Source organism: Magallana gigas, chromosome 6 (assembly GCF_963853765.1).
Source record: "Magallana gigas chromosome 6, xbMagGiga1.1, whole genome shotgun sequence".
Taxonomy (NCBI): Eukaryota; Metazoa; Mollusca; class Bivalvia; order Ostreida; family Ostreidae; genus Magallana; species Magallana gigas.
The window spans coordinates 40,057,039-40,079,271 of record NC_088858.1 but is presented as its reverse complement, the minus strand read 5'-3'; the positions used below and the strand labels follow the sequence as shown (position 1 = coordinate 40,079,271).

Here is a 22,233-nt window from a genome sequence, read left to right as displayed (position 1 = left end):
AGGGGAACAAAATTAAAGTATCAGGAATGTTCAGTTAATTTACAATTATGCCAGCTCATATCGATTTTTTTGTCCATATTTTTATCACAAAGAAAGAGATTTTGAATATTTTTTATTGCATATAAATGATAAAATACATACACAAATGGTTAGGACATAATTGAGTTCTGACAACAAAGGTCTGTACAAAACTTTCAACTGTTATAACTTGATATAAATTTATAATTACAAAATACCAAAATCCGTGATATCTACGAGTAAAAGAAATATGCACATAAACTGTATTAAAGGGACTTGGACACGATTTGAGCTCAAAATGTTCAAAATTTATTTTTATACAAAAGTAAACTATTTTATACATAGAAATCAAATAAAAAAAATTCATCTGAAATCGGTCCGGGTCCCTTTAAATAAATCCACCAGTTTCGTTGATATTCAATAATTATGCACTAATGAGATTATAATTGTTTCAGTGTTACTTATATGAAAATGGTCTGGTTGTAACAGATTAAGAAAAAAATTGTTTCTAGCGATAGTAGAATTTTTTGAATGGTTTATTTAAAAAAGAGATAGAAATATCGCAATTTTATCATTTCGGAAATCTTATATCCACTTAACTCATTTTGATATTTACTTATCTGCCACTACTTCCTTTTTAGACTGCCGAGGAAAAACATTGCCACACGATTTCACAAGTCCAATAAAACATGGTATTTATTTCACTTTGATATCGACATTGATGTACATTTATGATTAAAGATTTAACATCTCCCGAAATCATACGAATAGGCTTCATTCAACGACAAACGGGTCTTGATTATCGCTTGCAGAGCAGTCTGTCTATAATATCAATGAAAATTTTATCTGGAAATACTAATAACACACATAAACTTATAAATAATTCTTTTCACTGTCAATGTTTCTTCCCATTTGTATATTTGTCCCTGCTTGACAAATTATGTTTATTTAACTATAACTGTGACTACTTGCTTCCATATGATTAAAGGTAGTTGTCGTTTTTCTTTCAACAGATGATAACAAGTACTGTATTCGATTGACTTCTCTTACCGTCTCCTTTCTTGTTTTCAGCCTCAGAATGAACATATCGAACTTCACAGGAAGCGTCATGGATACAGACTGGATTATCATGAGAGAAAGTCAGTGACGCCTCTATATAATGAATGATTTGGGGTTTAATTTGACTAATATGGATGAAATAATATTTTACATGTACTGTTTATTTTACACAGGATCAAAAAATCTTTTATCATGTTATACAATTTCAAGGTTTTATTTTTCAGGAGAAAGAAGGAAGGGAGAAAAGCTCACGAGATGGCAGAAAAAGCCAAAAAGCTCAGAGGAATAAGGTAAGTTATTTACATATAACATATTTTCATGGGTAATCATTTGTTGCCATCAATTTTTGAGATGTAGAAAAAGTATTTGATAAAGTTTAGAGGCAATCTATTACTTAGATAATGGACAATAGCTTTATCAACACAAAAAGTTGTCTGATTTCTAACTTTGATTAACAATTGATTACATGGATGAACTAAAAACAAAATCCATGAAAATCGGGGCTCAACAAATAATGTTGAAATAGAACATTTAGTGAAGTGGATGGTATCTGTAATTATAAATTTGACATTTTTTCTCAAATTTCATACCAGAGCTAATAAATTTTTAATTTATTTTCCAGAGCTAAATTATACAACAAGAAACGACATGCAGAAAAAGTTCAAATGAAGAAAACGTAAGTTTTGTTTAGCATACACAATTTTCATCATGTTATCTTTTAGGATCTGTTCATGTTGATATTGTTTTTCATTTTTTTTTGCTCTTTAAGAATAAAGATGCATGAGGAAAGAAAAACAAAGCAGAAGAATAATGATGAAGTACCAGAGGGAGCAGTACCCGCGTACTTGTTGGACCGGGAAGGTCAGAGTCGTGCCAAGGTCTTGTCAAACATGATCAAACAGAAACGCAAGGAGAAAGCTGTAAGTCTGGAGTGGACTCAAACAAGTCAGACTAAGATGTACAATGTTATTCTGTTAACTGATTTCAAAAGTTTTGTAAGGTGATGTAGTGACTAATATTCAAAGTAATCTACGTGAATATTAAAGCAGAATTTTAATGGCTTAGAGGGAAGCTATCGATAGTTAAAACTAAACTGAAACAAGATACATTGATAAAGAGTAAGAGCTAAATTCAGCAGTGGTCTTTAATCACTTTTATTCATAGTAATTGTTCTCCGAACATCATTTCATTTCAGTATATTCAAATCTTTTGCATACTAGTACGCTGTATCATATAATGATATATTTAATATGCATGTTACTGCAACTGTTTTTTGATTGTTTACTTTAAGACTAATGTTCTTTTATGGTTTAAGGTGTAAATTTATCAAATTGAAATTAATCTATTTTGACATGCAACACTATGTCTATTCTCTTTAATAATTAGGGAAAATGGGATGTTCCATTACCTAAAGTAAGAGGAATGAGTGAAGCAGAAGTCTTCAAAGTTATCAAAAGTGGCAAAACAAAACGTAAGTTACCAATATATTTTTTTAAATAAAGGTAAAAATACATGTACTGTATATGATATGAAATTTTGTAATTAAATGTACAGTATTGTATGGGTTGTATTTGGCCTTATATTTGAATGTTGTTTACAGGAAAAGGCTGGAAAAGAATGGTCACTAAAGTTTGCTATGTGGGTGAAGGATTCACAAGAAAACCACCCAAATTTGAAAGATTCATTCGCCCAATGGTATGCCAGTTACCTACAGTTAACCTTAATGCCTTAACAAATTTTGATAGGTGTCAATGTTCAACAACTACACCTCAGTAAACATCATTAAAAATTATGCAGTCTCATATGAAATGAGTGATAAGTTATATAAATTGTAGTTTTATCATTTATGAATACATGTTTTCTTGACTCACCTATCCACTTTGTGTTAATTGGCATATAAGGCCCTGATACTCTGCTTCCACTTGCGTCTGTCTCTGTCTACTGCCCTTACTGATGCCAAGCTATTCCATCCCATCTGTACTGCTCCTGCTCTGGTTACATGTTCTCAGAATTTAATAATGCATCAATATACACGTATGAACCATAAGTTGTTTTCTTTAGGGCCTACGATTCAACAAAGCACATGTAACACATCCAGAACTTAAAGCTACATTTTGTTTACCCATCATCGGTGTGAAGAAAAATCCAACATCAACCATGTACACAAGTTTGGGCGTCATCACAAAAGGAACCATCATTGAGGTGAATATAACAATATATGTGTACTCACAAACCTGATAAAATTACCGGTATGTATATCGTGTACACCAGCAGTAAATTAGTGATTATTAACTAATGATGAAATATGTACTGGTAATATATTGTAAGCTGTTTTAAAAAAAGACGTTTCACCTCAATAGGATTTTTGATAAGAAAAAAATCATTGAAATTGCTGTAGATGACATTTTATTGTTTAAAAAGACCAGTGAATGCATTTGAATTCTAGAGTGGTTTTGATTATTTTTTCAGGTTAATATCAGCGAATTAGGTCTTGTGACACAAGCTGGCAAAGTGATATGGGGTATGTACATATGTTCTTATTTTGTCATACACGGAGAGTAAGTGTATTTAATTTACCTTAGGCTTATGATCATTGAAGTTTTATAACTTCAGTTTTCCAAACTACAACACACTATTGAAGTTTGAGTACAACTACTCATAAGTCTTTCCAGTTCCTGCTGGTTTCAAATATGTGTGTTTATTATCATTGATAATTTTAATTCAATCCTTTTTTATCACGTGCAAATCTTCATCCTAATGGAAATTCATTTTGATTTTGATTCATTTAATCTTCACATATAAATTTATTTGTAGGGTGAAATTTCTACATATAGTCCCAGTAAACTCAGAATGTCTATCACTTTTTGACAATTTCCTTTAAACATACATGTACATGTATTGATAATCACTGAAAAACATTTGATATAAAAACAGGTGAAAAAGTTTTAAATATTTTTAAAGAAAGGAAGATGTATTTTAAAGATGTTAATTATGTAAATTAAAATTAAATCAACCATTGATTATATTTATAGATCATTTTTTCCCAATTTACTATTTCAGGTAAATATGCCCAGGTGACAAACAATCCTGAAAACGATGGATGTATCAACGCTGTACTATTGGTGTAACTTTGCTTATAAATAAAACTCGGCAGTCAGCATGTCTTATTATTGATCAGCAACTTTAAAAAATTATAAAACTACTCATTTTTTTGGTTGAAAGCTCTCTTACTTATATTTTTTAAATAGAAAAAAATTGGCAGAGGCATCAGAAGGTACTTATACCAACTTTTATTCGTATGCGAAAAATTTTGGTGAGGTACGCAAGAGCCTCATTGGCACGAATATGTCTCACCGTGGAACAGTATTCTCTATTTAGCTGTAATGAAAAGATAAGGTTTGGTTTGCAAAAATTATTCGCTGCAAACCAGTTTATCTCAGGTAAATTTCAAAATAAAGTTGTTGCAAATAATAGTTGATTTACAGTATTCAACATTGGGAAGACAATTTATTGCAAGATCTAGAAGTTAATGTTGGTTATGGCAGGGGGAGTGAAAAAAGGCATAAGGGGCAAAGTATTGTTGTGTTCCTTCTTTGGAAGTAGACATTCTGTGATTTAATAAAAAAGAAAACAATTCCATACACTTTGCTTTGATAGAGCTTGCATTTGGCTTTATACCAGTATATGTTTTACTACAATTTACAAAAAAGAGTTATTATATTTCTGAGAGATAGCAGTAGTTATATAATATATCTGAAAAAAACCCTCAAAAAATACATGCGTCTTATGTTAACCCAAACTCTTTAAGAAACATTTTTCATATCGTAAAATGAATGCTTTTATAAAATCTATGAATATAGATATATTCTTATTTTTAGTCATTTATTTAAACCAGGTTGATTAAAAAATAAAATCTATTTAAAGTGTCTATGGATTTCAAGCTAGTGAAGCGTAGTCATCTTTGCTAGCCAAGGTTTTTCAATACTGATTGCTTCTCAGAGCATAGTTTACCAATAACTTCAACTTTACAAGTTTTTCATCATTTTCAATGATGAAATTTTTTACACACTCCCAATAAACTGGGAAGGGTGGCCAGCTCCATGATAATTAAACCCCCAATGATATATGCCTGCAACATCGGTCACCTGATCTTTACATGTGTTCTGTAATAGAAATTAATTAGAGAAGGTATAATGCATTCCTTCAATAGTTACTACATGTACAAAGGTACCTTATTGCTCTGACATACATGCCAGACAAAGGAACATGTACCAAAAACCCACTATATGCCTCTAAGAGTGTAACAAGTTGTAAAATCCACTGACCACAGAAACCTGTAACACGTTGCTTCTTTAGTGAGTACATATTTGCTTTTGTGAATTTTCTGCTTTTCTTGCAGTAATTTTTGTTGCAAAATTGGGGCTGAAGTTGCTGCCCCTCCCACTTGTTCCGACACCCTTAAATGTGGATTCCCAACTTATGATGATTATAATCAAGATATCTCAAAGATCATTTATTCAAACGGGCAGCATATATAATATAATACATATTACATGTCATGATGATTAATGAACTCGATAAGTATATGTAGCAAAACTATATTCGTCAAGGTCAAGTCCATTATCAAAAGGAAAGAGTTGACACATCACTTCCAATGAATGAAAAAGTGTAACATATTGACACAGAATTCACATCACAGACTGAGAATTATCAGTGAGTAAGTCTATCACCATTCAAAATCTTCAGTTATGAATCAAGACTTCTCTGTCCCACTGTCAGATTGAGTTGCTCCTGCCGCCAATGCCTTTTGTCGCATCCTCTCTTCGTATTTCCATTTTTCTGGAAGCCACACATAGACATACGTTCCCACAACGTTAAACGCAATAAAAGCTACCAATGCTCGCCTTTTCGTACGAAGAAAAAACGGTACTGGTACTCGTAACATGTTTTGTAACGTACATTTAATCGGATATTCTTTACGCAAAGTAATATTAGAAAAAAACCATGACTGAATTCCGGAAGGGGGAGGGGTCGAATTGTCTTGAAAAACAACTACATGTAACGCTTTTGCAGCATTATTAAAACATTAATAGCTACAATTCTGTTTTGGAATTAATAAAGTAAAATTTCATTTGGCAAATATAAAAAATAGCCATGAAATAAAATATTGAGTAGCAACATACATCTTTTATTAATCAGTAATGTTATACATGTATATAGCATATACGTCCCCGACATGTATAATTGCGTATAATATATGTTAAACTCGGCAAGTACTCATGTCTTGTATTTCAAAGCACAATAGAAATAATCATCTCTAGTGGAAAGATTGAATTGTTAATTGTCTATTTTCGAGTTGAATCGATGTGTATTTAAATTAACTTCATTTATTTATTAAATTAAATTAAAGATAACTTCAAATAGTTTTAAAAATCTTATCGCTACTTTTTCCTTTTTTTTCTTCTAAGTTTGAACCAGTCTTATGATTTATCGGGGTCTGTGCTTTATTGCATTACGCTTAAACTTGAAAATAATCTACAGCACTCACCGTTTTAATTATTGACACCGTTTAAAAACTATGCAATAATTGAAATAACTTACATTCTATACAACAAAATTATTTATGAATACTTGAAATAGTGAAACTTAGCTTGAAGGAGATTATGGTCACATCCAGGTATCTGTTCAGTGACTAGGCTATGCTATGGCAGGCTCATCTCAAATTTGAAACTTAACCACCCAAATCTGACTGTGTAATAAAAAGGTATCGAATACACAAAGGACTAACTAGTGGTCCATGTTAAAGAATGCCATCAAGGATTTGTCAGATTTTATCAGAACAAAATTTATCCTGTTACATGTCATCACACAACTTTTCTATATACACTTCAGGTATTTTTTTTATAATTATTACTTTTTTTTGTAATGTCAGAAAACTTTGAGGCTTTTATTTCTCATTCTGTGTACAAACGAAATAATTTACAACATTACATCCATGTACAACTAGGCAAATAAATTGATACAGGAACGTTGCATGGTTGTCCAACATCTTAAATCGCCAATGGAGGGCGTGCACATTACCTAAATCTTCTATTCTGTTGTTATGATTTTGTTTTACCAGTAAGTGTGTTAATATATATATGTAAATTTCAGAAAATATCTTTTGTAACACAATTCAGTTCTAACCAGTATATCGTTCGGTCGAAACCATTAGCAACCTAAAAAAAAAATCATAGACTGTACGAAAGAACCATGATGATGTCAGACTCAAGTTCCCATATCTATCTTGTTGGAAGCACCATTCGCAGGGTAATGTTTTGAAAAATTAAAAACTTATAATTACCTCATCTTAGGTAAAACTAGTATAGTGGAATATCTTTGACTGGTTATATTTAGCACATTTGCAAATTACCTGATGCAAATTTAAACATTTCCTATTCCTTTTTAATAACTATACTTGTATAACATACAAGTAATGTTATACGGATACGGATACATTGGAGTCAAAACTATTTCATTCAACTTTTCTGAAAAGTTTAGTTTTATTGTTCAGATTAATTAGGTTTTTTATTTATAGTAGAAATTCTTGCTTTTGATATGTTTAAAAAAATGCCAGAAATTTTTCTGTAAAAATTGCATATTTCTTAATTAGCAGGGTTGATTAACAATGTATCAAATTTTCCTATTATTTCTTGAGGAGCCGAAAAACATCAAATTCCTTTTAGCCTACTAGAAAAACTGTGCGTCTTGTCACACATCAGTAGTTCAACATGTCTTCTCCTGGAAACAATCACTATAACGGTGTTGCTTATTAAAACACTCAACCAATTTATTATTCTGCCCAACATTAGTTTAAAAAAAACTTAGATAAAACTCATAATCATTGGCAATGCAGTGGCGTCGGGAGCAAATTGAAAAAAAAGGGGGGGGGGGGGGCTGAAAAAAAGAGGATTATTTAATTGTTATGGTTATGTCTAACTCTACAAATAAAATTGGGGGGGGGGGGGCTAGCCCCCCCCCCCCCCTTCCCGGTTCCGATGCCTATGCAATGCATTGGTCGTTAATTGTCATAGTACAACTCGAAGATTATAATTTCAAAACAGCATTTTTAAAATTTCCTTTTTTTAAAACAACAGGCATAGAATCACTATTTCGTTTCGTCACGACAAAATCAGCTACACGTACAAGAAAAAGTCAGGGCGCCGGTGCGATAGTCAAGTTATTTTTAGCAAGGGAATTTCTTACTCTGGTTTCGTTTTCGTAAGTGGAGTGTATTGTGATTTATATACAGGTTTGAAATAAGAATACTATTACTGTTAGTTTGTCAGAAGTATTATACTGTATATGAAATCACATTCGAGAGCGACGACATTTAACATGAAGTCGTCAGAGTGAAAAGTGCAGCTAGGGTAAAAAGTGAACATGGATGAGAAGCCTGTGGCATCCACGGTAAGGTTTACACATATGAAGGTCACATTCGTTTCTTATTTTCTTATTACTTTTTTTTAGAGTCAAACTTTAAACAAAAATGCAATTGTAGCAAACACTGATGAGAAAAATGTAACTTTCTGTTTCAATCCAGGAAGTAAAATTCGTACAGCTCGGTGTATAATCTTTGTACAATCATTGTATAATCATTAATCAGATAGACGTGGTGCAAGACCGAACTCGTTAAACGAAGGGTTTATTTCTAGTAATGTTTGAATTTCGTTCGTATTCTCTTAACTATTCTGAGAAAGATACGGAACCAACTGAGTATACGAGATATACCGATACTTTAGGCAAATAAACAATTTAATATATTTCCTATTGATATGTTGTTTTATCTTGCAGACTCGTTCACTTCACTTGTTACTTCTCTACCATGCAGTTCATAGACACCAAATTTGTTGCAGCCAAAAAAAAAAACCAAAACAAAACAAAAACAACCCCCCCCCCCCAAAAAAAAAAGAAAAAAAAACACAAACCCAACAACATTTTTAATTGTATTCAAGTTGATTGATTTCTTTTAAAACATATTAAAACATAAATTCAACAGTTTGGTCATTGCAATGATGAAATAACGATGTTTTAATTAAAAAATCAATAAAATGTTTCATCAAAAAATGCAGTCGCGCATCAGATAATGCAGTCGCGCAATTCCTGACTTTTTTAAACATTCTTTAGCTAATGCATAAATTATTTATTTGCGTTTAAAAGATTATGAATCATGTTTGTCCTCCCCCCCCCCCCCCCAAAAAAAAAACCCCACTGATTTGTTGTCAAAAACAACAGAAATAATTTTGACTTACCTATTTAGTCGTTTAGTTATCCTCTGGGTGCGTTCTGTAGATACGACCAGGCACCAGGGTGGTGAGGGGACCAGACTGGGCATCCAAGAGACAGGATAACGGAGAAGGATTTGTGGGAACCATAATCTATGTCCCTAAGCATGGATCCAACGACCACAAGGTGACGGTTATCTGGGACTCGGGATTAGAGCGCCGATACAGGGCGGGGCAGGACGGAAAGTACGACCTTAGGGTGTTCGACTCCGCCCCTTCAGGTAATTAGAATGTCATCTGGGCTGCGTTCAAGATTATTGAGGCTATTGTACCCGTTTAACTTAGTCAAATTTTATTCTTCCAAATTTAGTATTTACAATGCTTAACTAAGGTATTTCAAATAGTTAGCCAAAATGTTAACGTTATAAGTGAGATACAGAACTCACAGTGTTATGGATCACGCCATGTTTTTGTATAATTTTAACTCGTGTGTTGAATATAAAATACATTTTTAAAACAAAATAAAAAATGGCAATATTTTAAAAACTAATTAATCATGCTCATAATAAACTTGGAGATAGAAAAATCAATGGAAAACGGAGCTTTTACTAGTATATAAAACGTATGTAAAAAAAAAAACATGGCAGGAGCCTTGTGTACATAACAAAGAAATGTGAGCTCCATGTTTCTTAACTTGATAACTGACTGTACAGTTTTGGCTGATAAATGAAAGAAAAAAAGAATATGGGTGGATAGGGCGAGTAAAATGCCCATACGCGGTCGGACAGGCTACTAAAAAATCAAAGTATCAACAAATCTGATGGGGTTTTTTTTAAATCATTTAAAACAATACATATTTAACGAATCATTGATTTGTAACCTGTAGGTATGTTCAATTCTTGGAATATGTTGACTCAAACAGGCGTATACATATCAAACCCTGCAAATATTGTCATTTTTTAGAACTTCAAGGCATTTTCTTTTATAGAGTGGGTCTGTGCTCCATATTTTTCTCATAGTCTAATTAAGGTCTAATGGAAAACAAACCGATTTCAATCAACAAAAACGTGGAGAGATGACCCACTATACATTAAAAATATCATTTTGTATCCCAACAACTGAACATATTGAAAAAATAATACAAGTCCGGTAATTCGTGACCTTAGTCACACATAATATTTAAAAAGCCGCCTTTGTTGTGTCTGAAATGGCTCAGTGGTTAGAGTACCTGGCATAAGCTAACCGTATATATCTAGGGTTTTTATGTTACGGGTTCGATACCACCAAAATTTCCGACAATATTTTTTTCTCTTATCTTTTGTTAAATGTATTAAAAACTGACTATAGTTAGAAATTTTGCTTTTGCAAAGTTGTATTATAATATATTTGAATAGATTTAATTGGGGAAAAATAAATTTAAAATTGTATTTCACTACTAAACCGAATGGGCATTTGCGCCATCTTATTCCCCCATCTTCTTTGTTATAGTATGTCCCAAGTTATTGCTGTCATCACTTTTTTGATGATTTTTAATAATACCTGTGAAAGAAGTACAGTTGAAATCGATAAAATGGAAAATATCCAAAATATCCTCATTGACATATTGACCCTTTTCACTCATAAAAGTTTACAGGAACAAAAACAAATTTCTTACGGAGATTTATAATGGGAAATGTTTACACCTTTTCTCCATTCGGAAGTACTCGGGATACCTCGCGCAATTTTTCAACGTTATCATTCAGGCTTATTAATGGCTGATGCAATGCAAAATCCCCATAGACTTTCTATTTTTGGATGTGTATTGAAACCTGAAGCGGTAGAGGGGGCGTTTCAAAACAGATAATCTGGACATTTTTCATATTAGTTGATGAAGTAGTTTGAGCACATGCAAAGGTATTTATGATTATCGAAATATCAAGCAAAAAGTGGTGGAAGCAAAATGTCGGGACAGAGTATAAGCATTTTTCACATTAAAATTAGATAAGTAATATTTTAAAAAACCGTTGCATTAAGCAGATATATATAGGCTTTACAATAATGCCAGTGCCAAGGTCGCATAAATTGCACATGTCTAAGGCGCATATTCCAAACAATTCAAATATGCCATATAGGTCATTGTTTATAAAGTGAAACCACTTTTATTTTTCAAAGGCAGATTAGACTTTTACCGTTAATTTCCAAGAGACAAAATCATTCCTATATTTTAACAAGAGCTTGGACTTTGGGTTGTTTCAAACATCACTGTGACGTAGGCCTTTCTATTTCGTTGTTCGCCACTTAAGCATGTTTTTTTTAAATCAACACGATTTGTCTGGCTTTTGAGCTAAAACACTCGCAATCGGTGCATATTCCGCTTGAATCCAGTGTCATTTTTAACTTGTTTTGACCCAAGAAATAGCTACATGTATCTACAATCTACTGAAAGTCCAAGGCCTTGTTAAAATGGTTCTAAATATTAGTGAGACAATTTTGACAATTTCGAGTTGTCTTTATATCTATGCCTACTGTTTATTTTAACTTATCATCCGGATTCTAAATGAACAGGAGAAGTACACAAACATATAGTATGTGACGTTTGTAACGAGCAAGATATAAAAGGACTGCGGTGGAAATGTACGGATTGTGAGGATTTCGATCTTTGTACAATTTGTTACATGAACGACAAGCACAAAAAGGAGCATGGATTTGTCAGAATCGACTCACAACAAAGTAGCGCGTAAGTTGCATGGGCTTTTGTTGTCTATATTTTAGAATCGTTTTATTTTATTTGCAGAGTCAAAAATAAATCAATCCAAAAATTCATATACAATTCAGTTAAACCACACTGATTCTTTGACAACTTTATCTTCATCATTTTCATTCATCATATCAATTTTTGAATTCAACTTTCTTGCCAGAGTTCCTGTGCCTCCAAGAAACAAAAGTCAATCGTTGGAAGCATTTGGTCTATACCCAGACACTGAAGTAATGAGAGGCCCACACTGGAAATGGAAAAACGATGATGGTAATGTCATGAGAGAGAGAGAGAGAGAGAGAGAGAGAGAGAGAGAGAGAGAGAGAGAGAGAGAGAGAGAGACTTAATATGAAAAATGACGAATTTCAGTATCAGAATTTTAATGATGTCGAGACACCATTATCGTTTTGTTGTCATTTATTTAACTGTCTATCCATTACTGTATGTTAGTTGATGATTTTCTGCATGTTGATTTTTCCTTCACAGCGGGAAATGTTTGACCAAAATTTATAAACGAAAAAATATATAATATTTACGTCGATATAGAAAATATTCCTGTAATAATGAAGTGAAAGTTTTGAAGTACATGTACATATTAAAATCTTTTGATAATAAGGTATAGAACTGTTCATAGGAGCTAGGGGAAAAAAGTCTGTTAACTATCCAATCCAAAGGATGCTCAAATGGTTCACATTTTGTATCAAGGTGGTGAGGGTCAGGTAGGGAAGATACAGAAAGTGGCCACGTGGGCTGGGAAGTACCACCGCGGGGGTAGGAGGGTCCAGTGGCAGACTGACTCTTCTGTGAATGAGTACAGAGTAGGGGGCGAGGGATGTGTTGACGTCATCTACACAAGAAAGAAATCGGCGACATCTGGTGGCAAATACTATCCAGACCATCTGCCTGTTGTTGGTAAAATCTTTGACATATAATATACTCTTATAAATCCGTTATCCATATTATACATTGTAACATGTGGCAGATACAAATGTAAAGTTTCAGAGTCAACGAAGTTGCGAAGGGTATAATGTTTTGACCCGTCCGTCAGTTTTTTTGTAAGCGCAGCTCCTATTAAACCACTGCAAGGATTTTTTTGAAACTTTGTAGCTATTTAGGATAAAGTACACTGTATGTAGATGTGCATATTACCAGGAAATTTCGATTCCATTATTTTCTGGGAATTTCGGCCCTGTTGAATATAGAATTTTGTGGTTAACGAAGAAATTAAGGTAGATTTGCAAATTTGCAGTAAGTTTTTATCGGATGATTATTTGCGAATTATACTCTTTATAAGGAATAAGGAATCATTCTTTGAGTATTATGAGGTGATAATTTTGGTTGGGGCGTGATCAAATCCAATAAATCCCGAAGGGCTTTATAATAGATATGATCACGCCCCGACCGAAATTATCACCTCATAATATTCAAAGAATGATTCCTTATTACTTATATTTATATAATTTTAGGCCATCGTACGATTAAATCTTTAAATATAAATAAGCAAACCCTGCCGGCGCCTCAATTTGGCGTCATTTGTATTATGGGTTATATAGTACAAAATCGATACGTAGTGTTATCACAGACAAAGACACTGGATAATGTAAATATATCAAATTATTATGTTCAATGCTTATTCTGTCATTCAGGATTTGAAGCATGGTCAAGTAATGGGGTGCTTTGGGTATGTGGGCTTGCTCACTGTTTCTTTCATTATTTATTTCCTAAAATGACACGATCAACAGTATACATGTATATTGCAAAAGGTGATTAAGTTTTTACTATATTTAGATGTCGACAAATCCGGAATAATCTTCCTGAAGTCGGGGGACAAAGTAGAAGTAAATTTGACCGTGAAGGCCTTTCGGCAGTTGCAGGATAATGCCATGTATGGTGGATGGGAGGAAGGCATGGAACAGGTGAGTGTTTGGGCCACATGGACTCGTTGGTTGTAAATGGTTCATGTTTGCAAAACCTTACAACTTATCAGTAAAATCCTTTATTTTATCTTTTGGTAAATATCGAAGGAAGGATAAGTTTTGCATGCATATTCACACCGTGTTTTAAACGTTTTTCTTTATGCGCTGGAATAAACTATAGTTGTTTGGATTCATTCAAGCATTTCTTTGGATTTCCCGTTTATTTTATATGAAAATATACAAAATTTCTATAAACTAATTAAACTAAAAATCCGGAATAGGAAGCCGCAAGAAAGAAACGTTTTATAGTTTACTAGGTGGTTGATCCAAATAAGTGTAGAGGTTGTAAGGACTTAGGTTCTTAGAATGATTGGTCATATTTATTGCCCATCTCGAAGACGTAGCCCTGCATGTTATTAACAGTTATATGCATCATATGTATTACACAAATTTTGTGTGTTATATCTATGAATACGATCTGATATGCGGACAAAATGTAATTAAAATACTTGCATCATCTAAAATAGTATATTTTTCTTTTGATTTGTGAAAAGTATGTTTATTTTAGTGTATTGGAGAACTTGGAACCATTGTGCAGATCTTGTTTCAAGGGAAAACTTGTCGAGTACAGTACACAGACGGCAGAATCTGGAGCATCAATAGAGTGGCGCTCACAAGGGTATATAACAAATAGGTTCTCCACAGACTAAACCTTCACGAACAAATATACTTTCTCTAACTAGGTACTAGTAAGAGTCTTTGCTTTGCAATTGTTGGTTAGCAGTTCATTTTGGCAACTACGGTAAGTGGAAGAGCTGCAATATTTTCAGTTTTTATTAGTTCAGTGCACTGACATTAAAACTAAAAATGTTAATTAAAATTCAATTTTGGTTCTATGATAATCATGGTTCTTAAAATTTAAATGATTAAAGGAAGCTAGCAATGTTTATTATATTAAATCAAACTTCAACAGACCTACTATTTACTTAGGTCCATACCTTTTCCGCGGGCGATGCCATCACTGTTCTGTCAGACTACAATGCCGTCGTGGACCTCCAAGATGGACACGGGGGATGGAATGACAACATGAAGTCGGTAAGTATAAAGATGAAACAGTTGTGTCGGGGTTTGGATGTAAAACCTACACTATAAGACAGACCCTAATCTAAAGCCGTCAAAGGACGTCCAGATACTATTCACTGGGTTGCATTGTACGTAACCATACTAACAATTCTTCATAATAAAGAGGGATGGAGAAGATTTTGGTTTCAGATCGTGTGTATATTACTAGTATTGCATCGACCATCAGAGGAAAATTTTGTCCGTTGTTCATTAGTTTAATACCAATAGATCACAGGGAGTTATTCTAGGCATTTTCTCTAAAAATAATTTTCACTTTAGGCTCTAGGGGCTAATGGGCGCATTAAAGACATAGACAAAGATGGAGACATTATTGTCACAATTGGGAATAAAACCTGGACTTTTAGTCCCGTTTGCATCATGCCCTTGGAGAATGAAGCCGTTGCCGCAGAAATTCCAGCCATTCCAGCTAAAAAATCAACCACACAACCAAAAGATAAAGCTTCAGAGACTGTGAATGGTAGGCATATCAAATTTGTTTCATTATAGTTGTGCAAGAAACTATAATTTTCAAATTAAATTTGATACTTGGGTCCTTCGTTTGAAATTTTTATGCGGAAGAAAACAAATACACTGCATCACTGTAAAACTAAAAAAATGCTTAGTCTTTTTTTCTGTTGATATATCCGCCTACCGAAAAAAAAGAAGATATTTCTTTCATTTAATTAATTTTAATATCATAAAGATAAAAGAAGTAAAAAAAAATGAAAACTTACTAATACCAAGGTGATAACAAGATAACGAAGAGGAGGCAGTTAATGTGCATCAGGCATGTGTTAAATGTTTCAAGGACTCAGATGTGTACTAGGAAATTCACTTTCTCAGAGCTTCTCTAAATCTCTTTCCATAGCTATTTAGATCATTTTTTCTAAGATTATACTAATTAAGTACTATTTTAAAATGATGTTGAATGGTGCCGTTTGATGCCATTTCTTGGCATTAGGGAATTATTCTCAAGAATTTGTGTAAATAAATTGATAAATTGCTTAAATTTGTTCACAATGGTTTTGATGTCATTTGTTTGCAACATATACACTTTAAAGTTATCTAATGTATGAAAAAAGAACTTAAAACTTAATGTATACCCGTTTATTTACAGAGATGATAGCCAAGATAGGCGGACATTTAAAAGAGCAACAACGAAGTCAGGTTGAGGACATCATTGCCGAAGCAGCCATGGAAGGCAATATTGAGACAGTCAAATCAATAATTCGCCAGCAACCGAGTGCGGTATATAATGATTCTTCATAATGCAATGCAGTTCACTTTTGATTTATTGAATGAATAATTAGTATAGGAAAATACGTCTAACTTAATTAAGTGTTTTTCTTTTTCTTTTTTAAGGTCGACAAAACATTTGAGGGGAAGACGGCTCTGCAATTTGCATGCTATGATGGTCATATTGATATCATAAAGTTCTTGTTGGAAAGCAAGGCCGACCCTAACTTTCAGGATTCCGAGGGAGATAGCCCTTTACACTTTAGTGCTCATGGGTAAAAATAAAGGTTTTTATACTTAACAATCACTACAGATCTTAACACAAGAGATGCTAAATCGTAGTCAAATTGTTTTGTTTTGCAAAAATGTCATGTTTGCACAATCTAAAAGTCGTCTACAACTTTTGTATGCTAATTACATACTTTGATAAAATCTCTATAAATTTGGGTTTAGTTAGACTTTCAGACACTGGTAGTATTTTAGGTCTTGTGACGCAAGGCCAAACTTGCTAAGTAATGAAAAGTATACATCTAAGATACTTTTTAATAGTAAAAATATATCTAAATGTCCTTTTATATCTTCAAATTTTATATCGCCGCCTTAATGCTATTTTTAGAATATTAACGCGTTTATTTTATTTTAAATTAGCGTTAAGAAAGAAGGAGATATTGAAAATGCAAAACAGACACAAAATACACGAAATATGACGATAATATTTTGGAAAAGCATAAAGTGTCTATGAACGTATATCAAACATTGTGGCTACAAGGTTTATTTGTGTTACAACTTGCAATTGTCTATACGCTTTATATGGACAAGTTTCATTTATACTGTGTCATATGTTTAAGCAATTAAATTTAATTTCTGTTTCGTTTTTGAAAGAAATGAACCTAATGCAATGGTAGAACTCTTGAAACACAAAGCAAATGTCAACATTGTGAACAAGAAAAAACAGACTCCTCTTCATATTGCCGTGGGAGTGACTAGCCCAGAGTGTATAAAGATACTGTTAAAAGCCAACGCTGACCCATCAATGAAGGTACTTGTATCCAATATTAACTTTACTGATACAATCATACATGACTCAAAAATATTGGACTGCCCCAACGATAAAAAATACTACAAACTTATTGCTTTTCAAAAATGAGTATGAAAATGAATAAATTTAGTGATAAAGTTATGTAAATTACAATTGACTTTAAAGTATTATTTCAAAAAATGGGTATGATATGAAAATGATGAAGTGTGATAAAATTTCCTAGATATCAATTGACTTATTATTAAAAGCCAATTTATGAAAAGTTATTGATTTTCCAATCAAAATGAGATTGTATAAAATGATTAAGTTTGATAAAATTATGTGGATTACAGGACTTTGATGGGGACACTCAAATGCATGATGCAATTGCACAGAAAAACAACGAATCAGATATTGTGAAGTATCTTCTAGAGAGTCCACGGGCAGACTTCTCGCAAACCAACAAGGGAGGTTTCAATGTACTGCATTGGGCAGCCATGAAAAATTCCAAATTGTGAGTCAACTAAAATTGAGAGTATAAACACCAAATGTGGTTCACCGAGCATTCCGTTTCGTAACTATGCCTGCTGAAATATCAGTAAATTAAAAATGGAACTATTTGATATTAATTAAATTTCAAACAAACTATTTCAAATTAGGAAATTCAAAGTTTATATTTTGAACATTTATGTGCTTTCGCGGTGATTACAAATGCAATATTGTATTGTAGGGCTGTTGAAATAATATTGAAAAAGAAGCCCCAAATGGCAAATGATAAAATGTCGGATGGAATCGCTGCATTGCATCTAGCTGCTGTGAACAATTGCATAGAGATTGCCAATATCTTAATCAAAAGTGTAAGTACGCTTTGGTTAACAAATAGATCTAATATAGATATGAAAAAATATTCGGGGAGGCGTTCAAGAAAAGAAAAGCTTTTCATAAACGAGAGAGAGAGAGAGAGAGAGAGAGAGAGAGAGAGAGAGTTTCTGAACTTCAAATGTTTAAAATACAAATTTTTCATCCCAGGGTCAGTGTGATGTGAATATCATGGACAAAAAGAAAAGAACGCCCTTGATATTATGTGTGGGCCAAGGTCACCAACAGATGATGGAGTTGCTAATTGGGGCGGGTAAGTCCATACAGCTGGTCGACTTTATTTGGAACGTGAAACAAAATTAATAGATAGAAAAAAAATATAATAACATAAATGATAGAAAATAAAACGTAAAAATAATAATGCACGAGTCAATTAGATTTTGTGATAAATGAAATTCAATGTTATTTTTAATTGCAATATTTGTTTTCTAAGATTTATTTAATTTGGCTGCTTTTTAATATTGTATTTAATATTTAGTTTTACGTTCTATTACAGGGAGCAAAGTCAACGCTCAGGACTCCGATGGAAACACGGCACTTCATGTCGCTATGTTGATTAACGCTTTGCCAACGGTAGGGATTTAGTGTGTAGTACTTCATAATTTTTATCAAGAAATTTCGATTACAATTTTTATATTCTGGTGTCACCTAATGGTTGTCTGATTTGGGGGTTTTTTAAGTCTCAAAGCTAAACAAAATACATGCACAAAAGATAATACATTAGAGACGTTTTCAGTAGTTAGTATCGCTGTAAGATTACAGGAAATAATTAAATGTCTATATATATAGAAAAACTTTTGGCCATGTAAGAATTTTTTAACTTATTTAAACAAAATTTCAAAAAAGTGCTGAAATTGAAAATAAATACGAAATTCATTTTATGAGCTTATAATTGCTAATTAAAGCAATATTTGTACACGTAACAAATTCAGCAACAAGAAATGGACACCGAGATTATCTGTGCCTTACTGGAGGCTAAGGCGGACATCAATATAAAGAACAAAGATGGCGAGCTACCTTTAGACTTAGCCGGTGATGAAAAGACCAAACAGTTTATGATTAGGTGAGAAACTCAGTTTTTTGTTAATTTCAGTTGAAAATAACGTGAAATCCATGAAAGTAATTAATGTGATTTTAATGCACAATAAATAGCCAAATAAAATAAAGCTCAAATAGAGCAAAATTATGATCTTCCACATATTTGATTTTTAACGTGAAAATCATTATAATAAAATGTCAATTTTTTGGACATTGTTATAAATGTAAAATACAAAGTTTTTTAGTATAGAAAGCATAGAAATATTCTTCTGAAGCACAACTGGCTTGGTACCAATAATATACATTTCTTTTTTGGCTTCATGAATTACACTATAAAAATGACAATTCAGAAATTATATAATGCCTGTACTATTATATTAGAGTTCGATATGTACAACATGGAATATTTCCTCTGAAAATATAAAAATTAAAAAAAAAATTAGACTGGTTGTACATGTTTATGACATACGAAAAAGCTCAATGTTTATTAAACAGAGGAACAGAATGATATAGATGAAATATAAAAGAATATACAATGTACATATGTTATAACATAATTCTATCTTGATCTTATTTGCAACGAAATGCCTAGCAAAAGATTCGATTCAGTTTTATTTCTTCAAACTCGGCTACTTACCAATACTGTCGTCTTTAATAAGCAAAAATTCTTTAAAGTTTTGCTTTAATGTTTAGTCTTGCGAAAAAGGCGGAGGCTAAAAATCTACAGACCACGTCAAGAGGGATAGGGATTCCCCCGGACTGGGAGCCAATGACAACATCTGTCCGCTTCAAACGTGTTCCCCTCTCACCGAATGCTGGCGGTATGATGCAAAAAGAATACAAAATGGTTGCTGAAAAATTTAACAAAACGCTTGGACAAGCTACAATTCTGCAAATAGAAAGAGTTCAAAATGTGTATTCCTGGGAGACATATCAATTGTGAGTCTGTTCAATACATACCTAATCTACTTTTGTTTTTAACATCGCTAATTAATTTTATATACGTTCATCACAATATACAACAAAAAATAAATTTAAGTATTATTGCAGGACAAGGAGAAATCTTGAACACAAATATGGTGGCGTTGGGTGTGCTAATGAGGAAGACCTATTTCATGGCACGAAGACCGATTACATCGACGATATTTGTAAAGATAACTTTGATACACGTCTGGCAGGCGAAAGAGTTGGAACTCTATTGGGTTATGGGACATATTTTGCCAGAGACGCCAAATATTCCAATCTGTACGCAGGCGCAGACAAAGATAGAAACAAGTACATGTTTCTGGCCAAAGTATTGTGTGGAAAATGGGATCAAGGCAATCCGAATTACAGGCGCCCTCCTAAAATTGATCCCAATGATTCCCACTCTGAACTGTATGACTCCTGTGTGGATAATGTGGATAATCCTAAAATATTCTGCATTTACGACAAAAACCAGTACTATCCAAATTATCTGATCAAGTACAAATAGATCAGCGTATAAATACAATGGAGCCACAGTTGTCCGGACGTTTTTGTTCTGAAGTCCAGTCGTCTGGATATTTGAAACGTCCGGATATCTGAAATGTGTCTAATATTGTCGGACGTTACATGAAACTGAAAATCCTTACAATTATTAGTAAGTTTTTAGTTTCTTGTCTTTTTATATTCAATAGTCTATGATAAATTTCTATTGGAAAGTTATGTAGTACCATAGGTAAACATAACATGAGAGTTATGATTTTTGCTTTGACTGTAACCTCCGTTTAATTAATAAAATAAACGGTTAAACCTAATTGTCTTATTTTCTTTTTAAATATTATACTTTTTTATTATTCTTCAGAATCCCAACAACCCATTGGAGTTGATATTTTGATATAGACTTGGAATTATAGTATCCAAAAGGGGTAGAGTTTGAAAAGATATTAAATCGTTTTCATAATATTTGGATCATTTTGGAGAAACATTTTATGTCAAATCTTACAGACTTATATTTCGTAGCATTTCTTTTGTTACGCCCTTTTTGAATATTAAGAATTCTAACTGCAAACAAATCGATCATAGAGAAAAAACTAGAACAAACGCAAACTGACACATTTAAAATAGAAATAAAAATATCAAACAAAAGAAACAGTTTTATGAATTATTATACCGATGATAACCGGTTAATCAGTGAAACGATGTTTTAAATTAGCCACAAAAGTAATCGGTCTTGGTACAAACAAAATTGTGTAAATTTTTTTAACGGCGCGTACTGCAAAACTGTTTCCTTTGGTTATAAAAAACGACATGAAAGTAACCGAATGATAATGTCAAGAAATTTTCTGCTTTTAAAAATTCTGAACGGATAAATAATGCCAAATTCTTCCATTTAAAACCCCGTATATTGTTTACACTCTTGTCAATTATTTCGAATAGAAAAGTGGACATCTGAGATAGTTCTCTTGTTCTGATTCTAAATGTTCCTCAAAGATATGCATTACTTGATGTTTGTTTATAATGAAAAAATAATGCTATCACTGGGAACTGGCATTAGTTATTAACTTACATTGTCTTTTTGGTCGTACTGATGCAAGAAAAAACACCCGAATGAACTTGTTGGTATATTAATGCATTTGGTGAACTCCCTTCCATACTTTTATCTTGTTAATCTGACCTATTAATTTGGAAATTGCTATGATTGCCTATTAGGGACTCCCCATTTGAGTCTGAAATCTGAGTCCGAAAAAAATAGCCATTTTATCCCTTTTCAACAAACTCCTTTTCATTGTGTCTTTGCCTAGTTTCAGGTTTCTTGTACCGCTCTTCCTACCTACCCACCTCTTTTTCAATTTTCGTCCTTTTTCGGCATTTTAGTTGCTCAAACGTCTGGGGTTTTTTCCCTCATTTCTTTTTGTTAAACGTTACTTCCTCCTTTGTCGTCCCTAATGTTCCATCTCCGCTGGCCAAGTATCCGATTCGTTATTC

At 32.8% G+C, this 22,233-nt stretch overlaps 2 protein-coding genes across 3 annotated transcripts; both read left to right on the top strand.

Annotated features, from left to right (window-relative positions):
• The first annotated feature begins 595 nt into the window (after window positions 1-595).
• On the top strand, window positions 596-4,234 carry LOC105317186 (ribosome biogenesis protein NSA2 homolog). Its single transcript, XM_011413748.4, has 10 exons — window positions 596-710; window positions 1,090-1,157; window positions 1,302-1,367; window positions 1,700-1,753; window positions 1,847-1,997; window positions 2,464-2,548; window positions 2,678-2,772; window positions 3,139-3,279; window positions 3,547-3,598; window positions 4,138-4,234. Exons 1-10 carry the CDS (start codon window positions 708-710, stop codon window positions 4,203-4,205), a joined length of 783 nt encoding a protein of 260 aa, XP_011412050.1. The 5' UTR covers window positions 596-707; the 3' UTR covers window positions 4,206-4,234.
• A 4,068-nt stretch (window positions 4,235-8,302) lies between these two features.
• LOC105317188 (E3 ubiquitin-protein ligase MIB2) lies at window positions 8,303-21,060 on the top strand. 2 transcript variants are annotated; one of them, XM_034468679.2, is made up of 19 exons: window positions 8,303-8,526; window positions 9,409-9,622; window positions 11,886-12,057; window positions 12,239-12,345; window positions 12,781-12,987; window positions 13,864-13,991; window positions 14,560-14,670; window positions 14,982-15,086; window positions 15,393-15,591; window positions 16,231-16,361; window positions 16,476-16,624; window positions 17,232-17,388; window positions 17,721-17,881; window positions 18,098-18,224; window positions 18,403-18,499; window positions 18,743-18,819; window positions 19,179-19,309; window positions 19,978-20,223; window positions 20,335-21,060. In XM_034468679.2, the coding sequence occupies exons 1-19, from the start codon at window positions 8,500-8,502 to the stop codon at window positions 20,756-20,758; spliced, it is 2,970 nt and encodes a 989-aa protein (XP_034324570.2). In that variant the 5' UTR covers window positions 8,303-8,499; the 3' UTR covers window positions 20,759-21,060. The 2 variants fall into 2 exon arrangements, with proteins under 2 accessions (XP_034324570.2, XP_034324569.2); XM_034468678.2 differs by having other exon boundaries at window positions 18,397-18,499.
• The last annotated feature ends 1,173 nt before the right edge of the window (window positions 21,061-22,233 follow it).